The sequence below is a fragment of the Micromesistius poutassou genome, assembly GCF_964030765.1.
Source record: "Micromesistius poutassou genome assembly, chromosome: 5".
In the NCBI taxonomy this organism is placed as follows: domain Eukaryota; kingdom Metazoa; phylum Chordata; class Actinopteri; order Gadiformes; family Gadidae; genus Micromesistius; species Micromesistius poutassou.
The window spans coordinates 17,571,964-17,588,681 of NC_140275.1; the positions used below are offsets into that span (position 1 = coordinate 17,571,964).

The 16,718-nt window shown below is 44.0% G+C and overlaps 1 protein-coding gene across 1 annotated transcript in view; it reads right to left on the minus strand.

Moving 5' to 3' along the window:
• Positions 1-16,718, minus strand: part of ccser1 (coiled-coil serine-rich protein 1) — a 104,758-nt gene that overhangs the window by 66,180 nt on the left and 21,860 nt on the right. The window contains exon 7 of the mRNA XM_084468594.1: positions 4,080-4,254. Coding sequence (XP_084324720.1) covers positions 4,080-4,254 — 175 coding nt within the window. The remainder of the gene's footprint in view (positions 1-4,079; positions 4,255-16,718) is intronic.

Consider the following 16,718-nt stretch of genomic DNA (forward strand, 5'->3'; position numbering starts at 1 on the left):
GTCCAACAAGCCTGTCCAACAAGCACACAAATGTTCCTACAATTAGATGGGGTTCAGTGAAAAAGCATTTCACAGTCAGGATTGGGCAAAAAAACGACAGGGGAATACTGGATTTAATGACTTGGGCTGCCTGGGAGCATGTTGTCTGAAGATGATGAACGACAACCAAAGGAAAACAGGGCTCGGGGTTGGATGCAGCTCCTGATCTGACGCACACAGCAGTATAATCAGGAAATGAAACGCTTAAAACGATTTGAGAGTGTATCCATTCCTGCCTTATTCGGTTGGTTTGTGGACTTTTTCATCTAATGGCACATTTTCCAAAAGTGGGCGTGACCCAGACTGAGCTGTATTGAGCCATTCTCGTCTCACAGTACTACTCCATTGGGGTACTGAGAGCCTGAAAGGTTCCCGGCAAGGTTGAGCTACACACGCCGTCCGTTGACTGGTCGACAGAATTGTCCCTTCCGTGCGACAGGGGGATAATAACAAACAAACACAGTACCCGCGAGGTAATGGCGAAAGCTTTGCTTATGGAAGAAAATGTTGCGCAAAAGTTTGCCATCCTTCTTGGACGTCCTACATTGTTGCTCGTTGTTCATGGTGCGTGTTCTTCTTTTTCCTTGGATTTATTAGCAGGCTACACTGTGTCGGGCTGCTATGAGATCACAATGCTTACGTCGCTGCCGTGGCTATCGCTATCCGACTTAAACCCCGCCCTACCATAAGGGTACTGGCGGCGGTGGAAACGCGACACGTAACCGAGCTGGGCTATACCCGCACCCTCACTACTGAGCTGAGGCGTGCTGGTCCGAAGCGTACCCTGCGGTGGAAATGCGCCATAAGAGGTACAGCAAGATTCTATATGGTGACCGGACGCCCGTGGTCCGACACACAATACCAGGAGATAAGCCGAGAGGAGAGTGTGCGCAACCTAGAAGGGAGAACGAAATGGACCACTCAGATCAAACAGAAGCACGGCGCGGAACAGGCCCGTGCGATAGCGGATCGATATCGGCAGGTGAAGGGGACGAGATGCAACAGATAGGAGACGCGCTACATCTGCTCAGCCCCGGCACGCTGACTCACCGGCGCCGGTGGGATAGAAGGCGGGGGAAATTGCAAGTTAATGAAAGCACAGAGGCACGGCCATAGCCTTGTTCGCGTTCATGTCGCAACATGGTGTCACTAATCCCCTCTGGCCCTGAACCTTCTTCCTCCCCTCCTAGCTCCACGTCCCTCCATGCTCTATCGCACGACTCTCACTTAGAATCTTTTATTGATGATTTTGTCCGCCCTCTTCTTTTTTTTTCCTACTTTTTTTATGTTCATTTCTCTCTGAAAAAGTGAAAATGAAACTCATCAGAGAGTGTCCTGGACATCTCCCCAAGCCCGGAGGACAACTCAACCCACAACCCGCTGGTGACGGTAAGCTTTGATCCAGAGTACAGAGACATACTAATGGTGGGGTGTTAGGGAAGGGCTGGCCACCCTTTCATATGCCCACGAGTGTGTGCGCGTTTCCGTGCATGCATGCATCTGTGCGTGTTTGTGTGTGTGTGTGCATTTGTATGCAGGCATTTGTGTGCGTGTGTATGTGTGTGTGGGCCGTGTAAATACACAGGCAAGCGCGGTAATGTGTATGCATGTATCTAAAATTGGGTGTATTCTGGAAGGCCCAGCCACCCGTGAAGAGGACAGGAAAATGTAAGCCTGGCAGAACTAATGGCTTTTGCTTTCAGCTCAACTTGTTGAGTCTCTGTAAGGTTTTGTTATCAACGACGCACATCAGCCAAGGCTCTTTATCGCAAAAAGTCCAAAACATTAAGGGGGATGGAAACGCAGCACAGTATCGCAGCGTTCAAGGTGCTTACGGCGAACTCCGCCTACAACGTCTCGAAAAACAACTACATTCATTACATTTTACACCTTCGGGACGAACATTAAACACCTACATTTATTTTATCCAACACCTACGCTGCGTACATCAACCACCTTTGTTCATTTCACAAAACACCTTCACCACCTTTCACTGAGTACCTCAATTCATTTCAGTAAACACCTACGATGTCATCCCTTCCTACCAGAAGGGCTGTGTACTGGCCACCCTTGTTGTCAGAACACATGCTTTGATTATCAAATGCATGGGTCAAGGTATTTCTACGATATAATCCCATATGAATACTTCCAGCACCTCCCATAACATTATTTCCAGTGCGTGGTATCCGTGGCACGGTGAAATCATTTTTGACATGCGAGACCTATGTGAAATCAAGAGCCATGAATGACATATGACCATCAGATACATTAAGTGCAAATAGGTATTTAATCCTCTAATCGAAATGCATTGTAGGAATATCCGAATGGTGAGTTTAATTAGGAAAAAAACTCTAATACCTATTCTGGAATAATGAATCTAATAAAGTCCAGACAATCAATAAACACTAAATCATATGAAGTGATTCTCTGCTAATTATTTTCTGTTATAAAGAATGTGGGATGGGGAGAGGGAAATTGCATGTCTTAACATGGTGGCAATCAAAACGCTTCCCTGCCTTTAACAGTTAGGTTTAGTGCTGTTATTGCAACATGTGAGTGCCTCTCTAATTGGCCATTAAAACATCTATAAATGGCGTGATGTAATTTGAATGGTTACCCCCTATCCTCGGAAATGGCTTAATAGTTTCAAGTTACACTTTTGCATTACACATTTAAAGAGCAGAGAGACACATTTGTGTTTTGCATGCGCATGCTTGCGTGCGTGTGTACTAGGGCTGGGCGATAAAACGATAATGATATGTATTGCTATAGACACGTAACAAAGGCACGCGTCCTCTGATACATGTGGAGAGCAACGTATGGAGCGACACGCCAATGGCCAATCATGTATCAGTATCAAGTTTGGCTGCACCATCTCGTCTCGCGTGTGTGTTTCATAACAGCGCGATGTGAGAAACGAAAGAGGAGTACTGCAATAAGTGAGGAAATTGTAAATAATATATATGAAGATAGTTCTTCTCAGATCTCAGGCTTCTTTATGTTTACATTTAACACTGCAAATGTTTTTAGAAAACTTTTTCGTAGCACATGTTTTTGAGCACTTTATAATTGATAATTGTTTTAATAAAAGTTTTCATTATGATGTTCATTTTCATTCAGACTTATGTTTATATTTATTTGAGTTTTCCATGGTTGTGTTGACATTCCTTTTCCCTGTCTGCCTACAATCAGGGGAAGGTTAAGTTTAAAATAAAACTGTTTACGTTTATATTTTTCTCCTGGTCCTTTCAAAAGATTTTTTAGCAATAATTATCGATATCGACCGACATGAAACACTTCTATGGTGATACAGTTTTCAGCCATATCGCCCAGCCCTAGTGTGTACTGCAAAAATGTCCATGTAAGTCCATGCTGTACGTATGTCCATGCTAGCCCGATATGCTGGCTGTCTCTTATTTAAAGAGAGGATTCTGGGAAACCAATAGAAACTTACTGAACTGACTTCAAACTCAAGGTTTACCTGCGTCCTTCACAAGAGGGAGGATATGTTGTAACTAAGGCTATGTGTTGTTGAGGGCAGGCCAGGAAAGACATGGGTTGAAGGATGTATTTGGTTTCTAAGCATCGCTAGCTCCGTCTGTTCGCAGATTTAGAATAGCATAGAAGAAGAGAAGAATAGAATAATAGAATGTCGAGTCTCCTCAGAAGTCATGGTGGGTTGCCATCATTATTCCTTTCTATACAGACAGGGGACGCCACATCTGCTCAGGGACACCTCGACACTCAGCTAGGAGGAGCCAGGGATCGAACCAGAAACCTTCCGGTTACCAGCCAACCCTCTCACCTCCTGAGCTACTGCCGCCCCAATTTAATTCTCTGCCGATAATTTAATTCTCTATCTCTAGTCCGTTTGGATGTATGAAGCTCATAATAAAATTGGTAGGAATATGAACATTATATGATTCTTTTCCATCATACCATCAAACTGGTGTGTATGTGTGTTTTTGTGTGTAAGAGAGTGAGTGTGTGTGTGTGTGTGTGTCCATAGCTAGCTGTGCGTGCGTGCGTGCATGCCTCACCTCCTGTAGTGTGCGTCTCAGCCTCAGCAGCAGAGTCTTCACAGAAGTGCAGTCCTGCTGCATCAGTCTGAGAGGCAGGGCCTCCAGACCCGCCGGCAGTGGGTCTTCCTCCTTCCCCAAACCCAGCGCTGAGGTCCAGTCGGTGGGCAGCAGGCTGGTTGGACGGCTTGGCTGTCTGGAGGTCGGGTGAGGCAAGGGGGCAGAAGGAGGAATAGGAAGTGGATGTGAGTCTTATTAGGAGTAATAATATTGGCCTACACCAGGTTCTTATACTGTCTTTTACTGTTGATGATTCTGTAAATGTCAGATTGCAATAGTTTTTTGAACCACGCTGCTAGTTCTGGGGACAACGCCTAGCTCCAATCAATAAACCAACAGAGCCAGAGACACCCAGGCCCATCCATCTGTGACAAGGACACATATTCTGCTGTGTTATACTACTTTTCTTTGCGCAATGCTGACTGGACTGACCATCATTTGTTGTTTTTTTTGCCATTGGCTCAGAATAAAATGTTTAGCATATATATATGTATATATACACACTCTACGTTTAGTAGGCTAGCTGATTAAAGTAAGCTAGCTGATTAAATAGATGTGTGTGTGTGTGTGCTAGCGTGCACGTGAGTGAGAGAAAGCGATATCCAACAAGCTTTTCAATGATAAGTATAAACAGTATAGAGTGATGTAGTGATGTAAAAATAGAGAGGGCCTAAGTTTTCTCAGCGAATGTTTAAGGCCAGATGTCCCATTTGACTTTCAGTTTAAAGCTGCATAAATGCTAATGTTCATAAAAACATCACAAAGTACTATTTTTACATGCCAACCTCAGCCTCCCAAAAATAGATCAGAAGTGAAACTGCAGTGTCCTGAATCTTTTATAAGTTCAGGCTGACACTGATGCCTGTTTGACTGCAGACAACATTAGTGAGTTGCCACTAAAATAAGCAGCACCGACCGTGCAGGATTTCTTCAAGATGTTCAATGTTCAATAGATAGATGTCAAGCTGTCCATTTCTGCAAACATAGGTAGGCTGAGAGAGGCTCAGGAGTTATACCATTTTCCCCGTCCACCCCAACGCAATTTCTGTTGTCTTACGACCGGTGAGTCGTGTAGGCAAACGGACGGTCCCCAGAGTGGGAAGAGTAAAAAAAACACAAGAAGAAAAAAAAAAATACAAAGACAATGAGAATAAATGAATTATAATTTTTTTTCCCATAGAATTTGACAAAGCACTATCCCAAACACTTAACGGAAACCGATGTCCCTCTACAGGATGAGCCTCTCTCTCCCTGGCCCCTCGCTGCTAAACCCATGTGGCTCCCTCCAAAGCATTCTGGGATGTCCCGCCTTCTATCTCGCCAATAACACACATTTGAACCCCTCCCCCCCCACTCTCGTCTACTCCAGGCGTTCGAGGACGCCAGGAAACGAGGGTAATACGCAGCTTGACAAATCAAAAAGGGAGAAAGGATAGGCAAATTTCACTTGAGCTCCCAAATGGGAAACTATTTGACGACGCCAGCTAGCCCTATGCAACTCGTCCCTCCTAGCTAAATATAGGGGCTTGATGTTTTAAAGGCGATGCAATTCTGTATTTGGGTCCAGTCTCTGTGGAGCTGATCATCATCATCTCTTCGTGTTCCAGTGGGTTTCCTTCCTGCGGTTTCTTCCTTCCTCCCAAAGACGTGCATATTACGCAACCTTAAGATCCTGAAGTGCCTCCAGTATTAAAGGTAATGGTGCAAAGGACTGGCATGAGATTCAGGAGGCATCTCCTTACCCATGGTTGTAGTCAACTGGGCTGGAAAGTCACGCTGCTTCTCATGGCTGGGAATCCCTTTACCCTCCTCCGTTAATAGCATCCTCGTTGCGGTTGTTTTGATTCAGAACTTTTTTTTGTACCTGGCAGGTCGTTTCACTGACTGGACGTAATTATGTTTTGCCAACTTTCTGCGTGAATATTTGACTCTGGAGCCAATGAGGCTTCAAATAATCAGGGCTGATGAATAATGCATTGTGTGGTCCTTCCTGACACGCCATTAGTAAATGTGAGACGAAGGGTCACTGCCCATTGCTCTTGGTCATTCTGCCTCAGACATCCATGGGTATGAATAGAAGTGGACAATAACTTGGATTGGGTGGATGGAATGGATTGAGGTGGATGAGAGGGATGAAGGAAAAATGGAAAGGATCGAAGGAAATGAGGACAAATTGGAGGAAGGTGGGAAGGAAGGAAGGAATGTACGAATGGATAGACGGATGGGAAAGATGATAGATGGGTCGTTAAATGGACAGACAGACGGACAGATGGATGGATGGTTGGATGGAAGAAGTAATAAATGGATGGGTGAAGCTATAAAGGACAGATAGATGGTAGAATGGATGAAATGACTTACTTGAAGGATGACTAGAAGAATGAGCAAATGGAAGAAGGTGTCTAGGTACATTCACACACTGTGCCCGGGCAACAACAGAGGGGGCAGAGAATAAACCCATGGTTGTTACTATACTAGACTACACATACACTGTCAGGTACACTTTTCCCCTATTTTATATCTAATCAAGACTTTTCTCAGTGGCCTTTCTGGCCGGGAGTCCCAGCGGCTGTTTTCCTTCCTGCGCCTGCAATGCTGATGACAGCTAGCAGAGCTGTTGACCAGCGGGCCTACAAACGCTCAGCCCAACCTTAACAGGAACACGGCGTGCTTCCCAGCCCTGTGACTGTGGTACTGCTGGTTAACAAGCCCTTTACATTCGCTCTTCTCTTCCCCTTTCTTGTCATTCGTTCACTTTTTCTGCCTGGCGCTCCTCCCATCCGGTGCTTCAGTCCGGCCTGCTGGCTGGGGGGTCCTGCATGACCACCCATGTCTCTTCCCCGTGGTGTCTCTGCACAGGGCCTCTTCCTTCAGCCCGGCGTGTTTGCGGTGGTGGCAGGATTCCGCTCAGCTGTTTCCTCCATAGGTAGGCCGTCGGCTGGCTGTCACGGTGGCAAGGTGACCTGGGCTTGCAGATGTCTAGCCGGGCTGAGGAGGCCCCTGTAAACGCTTCCTCTCCACACTCTAACACATTCTGTCAGCGTTGTTCAAGGTCAGCATGACTTCGGTTTGTTCCTTTCCTGTGATCTGAACTTTGAAGCTTCAATATAAAAAAATATTTTTAAATATAAACTGCACCCGGGGTGATTTTCTAAGCAAGCTGCTTAAATAAGAAGGTGGGAAATCCAAGGTGATCCACTAAGTACCACATTTAAATCACAAAGTCCTTTCTACAGTGTACTTATCAACAGGTATCTATTTTTGACCTCAAAATGGCCCCATTAGGACATATATATTTGATTATACTTTAATCAGCCTCAAAGCCCAAATCAAAAAGGGATTCTAGAGGGCAGGCAAGCTGAAAAGCATGCACTTTTTTTCCAGTCTGCACAGAATAATTTTGCCTCCGTTTCTCCAGTCAATTGTGAATCACTGACAAAAGAAAAAGAGGGTAAAATGAATTGGCGTATGATTAAGAAACATCATCAGTGATTATTCTTTATACTAATCAAGCAGAAGCTACATATGGTACTATACTGCAGATGCTGATGGGTTGTGAAACCAATAATCAAGCTCTCTGGTTGAAATGGATCAACAGAGGATCATTTGAATGCTCAGCATCAGCATGTTTCCTCACTGATCACTTCACTGTTGAGGTCTTAATTACCACAGGCAATGGCTGGCTGATATTGTCCATTTCGTTTGAGAAATGGCCCTTTCCTACCAAAAACACTGCCTATGACATGAAATGAAAGCTTCCCACACAAATATATATATATAAAAAAACAACTCTTAATCATCAATACATTGATCAGATGCCCGGGATACACACAGCTTTGTAAAATGCCATTTCTATTGTCTACCAGCTCTGTGATATCACTACCGAATTGCACACAGGGGAGTGCATGGGCTGGCTTTCTTTATGACATTTCAAAAGGTGACGCTAAATACCACTGCACTGTATGAAAAGTACACAAACAACCACTGAGAAAGAATCAGAGCCCACGGTCTGCAGATCAACAACCACAAGAGAGAAGAGCGAAACTGTAGTGACACTCAATGACCTGCTTGGATCCAGCCATTACTCACATTACACACGTATTCTACATATATCATGTAGCATAAACATACTAAACCCCATTGAACTGTCCCTTTTCCCTCATGGCTCTCCAATAGTCTTGCTCAACATCTCCCCTTTACTCTTCTTGCGCCAACAATCTTCGTCCCATCTCTAGATGGTTGCGGCCCCTTTCCCCCTCCCAGGCCCTCTCCCCTTAACCACCCCATCCATGCCCTTTCCTTCCCAGCCATCTCAGAGTATAATTTACCTTGCCATCTGTTCTCATCTTCCCCCACCCCTGCAATCCGGAAGCGTTCTCCCATAAACAATCAGAATTTATAACCCAATGTATCTAATGCCTGCTTCGAAAACAAACGTGGCATCAAAGCTTGGGATCCTCCCCCAGGGAGTCGGCTAAAACACATCGGACAACTGTCAAAGTCGCCCGCTGTTTCTGTTTCTAATTTGTTGTAGGCGGTTTGTCTCTGCATTTTTATAGATGGCTGATTTCTCTGTTTTTCCTTATCCTCCGACCAGTGTAGCGAAGCATTCTCAGTTGTACCCACTGGATTTGATTCATTATGAAGACAAAAAAGATGATGGCAACCCGATCTCTCTGTGGTATCACCACACAACCCATGATCAATCACCCCTCTTCCCTGCTGACTGTATAGGAGTCAAGCAGTTGAGCTTAGCCCTGCAAAACACACACACACACACACACACAAATAAATATGTTTGTGTGTCAGCGTTTCATCAACGATCAGTTCCCAGTTTTGGGAGCGTGTTACACAACACACAAGCAGCAGGTCCATTCCCAGCCTGAAAGGGAGATGCAGGCTCTTAACGTGGACTCTCTGCAGTCGTCCCAGTGGTTGACTCGGGGCACAGCACACGGCAGCCTCTGAGGGCCCCGCTGGCGGCGGGCACGCACACCGGGCCGAGGACCAATAGAAAAGGTGTGGTTGTACTGGCAGGCTCCCATGTGTGAGGTGACCTCGCCATGAGAACGTTGTCCTCGGGCACGGCTGAGCTCCAGAAGAGTGTGTTCGAATGAGTCACTGCCCTTTCCACTGTAATGGCGTTCTTGTCCAGTTAACATTCCGAATGTTCAACTGCTAATGATATGCAGTGCAATTCATTCCAACAGAATGTCACTCACAGCAAGATGATTAAACAATTAACAGGCTACCGACAAATACAGCCCTATGAATTAGATCATTTCTATGGGAATCCCAAAAATCCCTACGTAAGAAGTCTAAGATTTCACAATAAAATATAGACATGTTAACATAAGCATCTGGACTTATACCATCCATTTCACTCCTGGCAACCCAGAGGTGATTAAGAGATTCAACCTTATGCCAGATTTTGTGTGTGTGTGTGTGTGTGTGTGTGTGTGTGTGTGTGTGTGTGTGTGTGTGTGTGTGTGTGTGTGTGTGTGTGTGTGTGTGGAAAAAAGAAGATATAAACTATGTAACTTAAGTATACTTAAATAGTAACAAGTTGGAGCATATGGTCCAGGGATTTACCCGTCACACATCCACGTAAAAAACGACACACATACATACATTATTCCGCCGCACCCACCCAGGTGCACCTGAATGTGCAGAAAGTGTGGGTGAGAACAAGTCTATTCAGAAATGATGGATGCTATTCAGGCAGGGAGGCTGTTGCTTTACCCTGGGTCATCTGTCTTATCACTGTCAGGAGCTGATAGCACTCACCATGCCTCCTTCGCCCACTCTCTAAAACACACACACGTGTGTCGCATTTTGCAGTGGCATCTATAAATATATATATATATATATATATATATAATTTATAACCTATGGAGCATGGTGGAGTGTCGGTTCTGTAAGAAATGGTGAGGGTTTCCTATTTAGATTGTAAATCATGCTGTGTCACGTTGCACCATCTAGTGGTGGCGCCCAATAGAGCAGGGATGTATTTATTATAATGGCTAATGACAGGATATTATGACAATGGAGTTGGATTTGTTCGGCTGGCATACTTTGGATAAACCACAAAGAATCACATTACTAAAACAAAAGTGTCCATGGTTTAAATGAAGCTACAAGCCTAATTTAAATCACGAGGCTTGGGATACTTTCCCTTTTTTGTTGTATAATTTTTTTACCTATTTACATTCTCCCTCGTTTAATTTTTTTCTCGTTTTCTCCATCTCACCTACTCTTGTCAAATCTACTTTTCTCTTCAGTTTTCCCCTCTGCTCCCCTCTGCTCAGCTCCTCCTCATTCTTCTCCTCTGCCATTGTGCATTTACGTCCTTTCATTTCCTGGATTCCCTCCCTCCCACTTTGTTGTATATACCATTCTTCTTTTTTTCCTTATTCCCAGAGTTCTTTTCGTAACCCCCTGGGCCGAATGACTTGTGTTCCTTGGTAGTATTGATGGTCATTTATCGCTCTCTCTCTTTTCCACTCGGTCTATATCTAAAAGCATATCTGTCCCTCCCTTCCTCCACTCTGTCATCGAACACTCACAATTCACAGCCCGGCCATTACCTTCACCTTCTCACGCAGGCAAAGGCCTGCGTGCCACATGGCTTTACATTGGAGCAGGATGGTCCTCGTCCGTCACTCCCTCTCGGGGCCTGACAGACACGGTGCGCTCCTCTTGCATTCACTACCTGCGGCCTGTTTAATTCCACCATTTTGCAGCAATATAAAATGTAGCCGTGACTAAAGAATGCTAGTCAAGCTGGTGTCGAGTGATTTTGTGGCAAATTTAACGGTGATTATAACGCCAATTTGAAGAGTGAATTTTAACGGCAAACTCAACTAGGAATAGAGACAGAATATTCAAACAGACAAACAGAATAAAGAACGAATGAGCAAGGGAGATGCGGTATGTTTCGGAGCCACCCGACTCCCTTGCCTACCTGCTTGCTTGCGGGCTTCTGGGCTCTGTAATGTAACTTCCTGTTGCACAGATAATCTAAGCTTTGTCTCTGTGTCACACCACGGTGTGTGGACTAACCAATGGGGACCCCTTGCTAATATTGTCTTTCTTTAACCCCCCTCCGCCCCTCGTCTTCGATCGACAGTGGCATTGACTCCCTGAGAATTCCTCAAAGCGCGTTCCCAATGGATGCTGGCCCACTACAGCCCTTGGGATTGGTCCACAGTTGTTAACATGGATGGTTAGTGCAGCTCTAATTCCACAGAACTTCTCCCGGCCTACACGTGTTTGATCGGATTGATCCCCGGTCACGGTGGTCCACAGCTTGGGTAGACAAGGTGAAAGAAACGACTGCATCTATAAAGTAGACATAAAAGATTCATGGAAAGCATGTGTTTTTTGGGGAGGGCTTATATGGTGAAGGTGCCAGATAGTTTCACAGTCGGATGTTGGACACACAGGATTGGAAACACTGGTTCTTACACATAACTCCATTGTTGATTTTAGACCCATTATAATATCGGACCCAGCAGTTAGTTATACTAGGTTACAGCTGAACTGAAACCAGAAACTAAAAGGGGAGGAGTAGCACCTTGTTTCCTGTTTTGTTGCAGAGACATTCTACCAAAGGAAACTAATTTTCACGAGTGGATGAAGCTTTCAAAAGATGATTGTAATGAGTATTTGTACAGAGGGCAGTGTAATCGTCGTTGATCTGAACCTTACAGACTTTTTTTTGTTAACTAGTGGTGGCCAAGTTTGTTCTCGCTTGAACAAATTGAAACTTGCACTCAGATTTGAACTTGTCTGTACAGTTTAGATTACTTATCTAAAGTCAGATTTGTGAGACCAGGCCCATACAAAACACAACCAACACCACTGCAAACAGCATAAAGCCCATATAAAAGGATGGTATAATGCTTTTCAAACATCCCAGGGTTCATGTTTCCCATCAATTAAAGCCCACTGCTCACTTACATTTTCCCAGAGAAAGACCACAATAGTGTATGGCACCAATGAGCCAAAAACCTCTTTCTGTCAGAGATGTGACAGTTCATTTCAGAGGATTTTGGCACAGGAATTGTACTGGACCATCTTTTGACTAATTATGGACCATCTGTTGCCTCATGCCTGGCTTCTTTGACCTCATTCTTCTATGATTTGCTTTGACCACTGCCCCTTATTGGCTGGAAAATCATTTTAGACACATGCATGTAAGAAAAGCCTGTTTCATATGCTCAAACCAACAACCACCTACACTTTAAAGTCACGCTTTTTGTTTTGCCCACTTTGCTTTAAAAGCACAGCCTGCTTCTCAGAAAAGCCTCAAAAACATTTCCCTTGTCATTGTGGTTTCATGCACTGATCACAGCATATTTTACCCCATCCCTTGACCAGGGAACAAAGCGTGTGGCGTGATTCACCTGTTCAGTCTCCGGCTTAGCAGGTGTCTCTTTCATGCTTTTGTTGTTGTTGTTACACTGTCCCCTTCTCCCTCTCTAACCTTCTCTTTCTCTCTCTTTTCCATCGCCCCTCTCTCTTCCTAGCCCCCATTCATTTTGGTCTCCCTTTTCCCGATCTCAGAGGAAACACAGCAGGCCACTTTTAAATCTAAATAGCAGGGCAACTCTGGGGAGTTACTACGAATACAAATGCACCATTAACCATAGCAGCTTCTCATTGTGCCAGAGAGATCCATTTAATATATATGCCCTGTGTTGCATTTGTTTTTCCGAAAATAGTATAATTTCTAGTATAAAATAAAAGTATAATCTCTCCCATAACCAACACTCGACACTTTGAGAATTTTGTGGGCTTTCTTCCAATTGTTCCATATTGGTCTGGGCCCAGTTTCCGAAACCTTCTTAAAGCCTTTTTAACGCCAAGTCATTTGTAACCTCTACTTTAAGTTCTACCTTAACATTTTGCGTGTTTCCCTGAAACGTTCTTTGCTATGAATCTCTTTTGTACGTCGTTCGTAAGGTTGCTCTGAAGCGCTCATAGAACCTTCTCAGCTCTACCGTTGTGATGTTTCAGCTCCTGACACTAGTCGCCGCCACTGTACAGTAACCTTTAGAAATCCCTGTTGCGCATGGAACTGCCACATTGGCAGTGTTGTGTTTCACAAATGGTTTTAAGTCATTCATGAAGAAAATAATTGCTGGAAACACACAAGCACAAAATAAAATGTGCATGCATTTCATCACAAGGCTAAGCTTTGGCCTATTTAACATCAGAAGTAGCCAATTGAGGCCAAATGAAATGGCATGTTTGAATTAAGGATGTAATTAAGGATGTAATTGCCTCAAACTCCTCCGCTGTTTCTATATTTTCTATATATTTTTTTTAAATCAGTGTAGGCTTTGCTAGTATGTTCACCCATGGTTAAATAAATGTTTAACCATGGGTGAACATACTAGAAGGATTTCGAGCAATGTTTTATTCGCAAAGACTGCAATATTTTTTATACCGCTGTCATGCACCTGCGCATGAAATGGAAAATCTAACTCTGAGCAATTGATTTCAGCACTTTCAACTTCAACAACAATTTCAACTTCAACAACTTTGATAAGTCTAAACGTAGGAGTCTTCGTAGCGCGCTAAGAGTGGACGTTATCGGGAAACCGGGCCCTGGAAAGACTGATCGCATGAACTGACTTGTTCAAGGCCAATTTGAGGAGGCCTTAATGTTAATGTGTTCATCAATGAGGACATTGAAAATCCCATTCCTAACGTTATTTTATGATGACCTGCTCATTTAAATTTTCAATTTCAACAAGAAGGCAAAAGGATATATTTCCGCTGGCAGAGAAAAAAAGTGGACATAGTTGTGAAGAGGTTTAATATGAGACATAACCGTAAAATAAGACAGTTTACTTCTGCCTGACAATTAAAATTGACTTGAAAAATTTAACAAATCCAAATCAATCAGAGCTGGAGCACAACAACAACTTGAGTCCTATTAAGGCAAGGGCCCTTACCTCTCATTTTGTACCCCTGCCACTTAAATATAATCAGAACCCGCCTCATAATTGTAAACCACCTAATAAACTGATAAAAAATAATAATTCCCTTCCCTTTACACGTTTTATATCTTTTATATTTTTCGCTGCCACCACCAAACATCCAATTATATCAAATAAATGAAAACATTTTTATTCCAGTGGCTCTATCATTTTGTTTATTAATTTGTAAATTTTTTTAACTACATTATTGTTGCCCTTTCTCTTTTGTTATTGTTCTAACAAAAGAGAAAGGGCAACAATAACGTATTAAAAAAAAAAACACAACATGATTTATTTAAATTGAAATTAGCATTAACAATAAGAATGAATTATAAAGCTGTATTTTATTACTGTTGCTGCTTTCAGGACGTTGATTAAGGAGGTAATCAGCCACCACTGTGGGGTCCTAGAGGGTCTATCAGGCCCCAGCATGGTCTGGCAGTGTGAGATAGTTTAAGTAAACTTTGCATCATACTTTTTATTGACATTTAGGGACTATACCACGTCATTTGTATAATGGAGTTTGCCTCTGCTACCGAAATAAGTTGATGGTTTCAGAAGCCGTCACCCAACCAGGGTCGCCACTGTTCCTGCTGAATACCCAATACATGTCTGCCTGTTAATGTTTGATAAACGACTTTATTCCTCCCCGCGACTGGCTGTAATTGGAAGTTGTAGAAATGAGTCAAGTCGGGGAAGGTTTATTTGTGTGGCCCTTCATCAGTCTCCGAGGGCGGATTTGAACTCATCTGTGAGGCGCCTCGACCAATGAAGAGCTGATAAACACCGCAGATCCAGAAGAGAATACACCCCATAGGCCAGTTTCATTGTCTTCGCATTGAGGAACGATGTAATTCAGCGAATATTAACAGTGCGCCACGAGTGTTTTGTGACACATTTTCAACATGAACGACAGTAAGCTGCCCCTGATGTAGTGGAAGGGCAGCCACTAAAACCATACACGGCGTCCAGAGACGGACCCAAACTTTGTTAAAGACAGAGAACGTCCCTCTAACAATAGCCCTAAGCCAAAATTAAGCCACCATGTTCCTTCAATGGGTGTTCCCAAAGGACCACTTAGGGAGAACATTAGATTGCTCTGTTCCAAGTGGTTTCAGAGAAGAGAGTGTTTCACACAAAAAGGGAAGAACGCCTTTCTCCCTGGAAACAGACCGGGAGAGGTGAGACGCATCACCGACAAGGAGGCGGAGAGAGGAGAGGACAAAGGGAAGAGGGTCTGTCCATTTACCTAATTAGCACTAATCAATAGCATAATATCCTTCTTCTGGCTTGTCAATTTTTCACTTTGCAGCAATCCAGACAAAAGGGTGGAAAAAAAGTAAATCCCCGTCCACAATTACCACCAAGCACGGCTCCAGTCCAAATCTGTTCCATTCATGGAGGCACTAATTGTGGAGGATGTGCTGTCCAGGGTGCTGAACAGAGCTCTAGATAACCTGGTACCCAGGGTAACGTCTGTCCAGGGTGCTGAACAGAGCTCTAGTTAACCTGGTACCCAGGGTAACGTCTGTCCAGGGTGCTGAACAGAGCTCTAGTTAACCTGGTACCCAGGGTAACGTCTGTCCAGGGTGCTGAACAGAGCTGTAGTTAACCTGGTACCCAGGGTAACGTCTGTCCAGGGTACTGAACAGAGATCGAGTTGCCCTGGGACCAGGGTAATGTCTGTCCAGGGTGCTGAATGTACCTCTAGTTACCCTGGTACCAGGGTAACGTCTGTCCAGGGTTCTGAACAGAGCTCTAGTTACCCTGGTACCAGGGTAATGTCTGTCCAGGGTGCTGAACGTACCTCTAGTTACCCTGGTACCAGGGTAATGTCTGTCCAGGGTTCTGAACAGAGATCCAGTTACCCTGGTACCAGGGTAATGTCTGTCCAGGGTGCTGAACAGAGCTCCAGTTACCCTGGTTCCCAGGGTAATGTCTGTCCATGGTGCTGATCTATGCTGTCCCGTGTTAACATAAGCACTCTGGAATTAGACACTGGCTCACTCCTGGTGGGCGGATTGTCATGTTAATAGTGCCTGGCTTACAAAAGGAACAAAGATGACCACGCAAGGACGCTCTCACACACTTTGCTTTACTTCTTTCCCCCTCCACAGTGTTCTTCAAATTATATTATGTTCAACTTTGGTTTTCTTCAACTGCCTGAACCTCCTGCTTTCCTATGATTCAAAACAAGAATACCAACTATATATATATATATATATATATATATCAATGAAAGAGAAAGAGATTGGAATAGAAAGTTCACCAATCATCTGAATCTAGTTAGCTCTTGTGAAAACGAATCTGAAACCAGTATAAATCTTGTTATGCTCCATTAGAAAAAGTGTGTGTTGTACATGCGTTACTTCCACATGTCAACGTCCCTGACCTATGCTCTGATTAGGGGCACCTTACAGCCTACACGCAGCCTAGGCTCCAAGAGGGTATTCGTGGAGGGCTGTGACACATGGATGCAGTTCTGTAGCTAGCTTCTGAGTCAACACTCGCAAGCCAGGGATTGAAAAAATAAGTCAGCCGTTCATCTATTGTTTCCATTTATAGCGAGAGAGTACCAGGAAGTAGCTTTTTAGAGAAATTACATTTGGGAGCT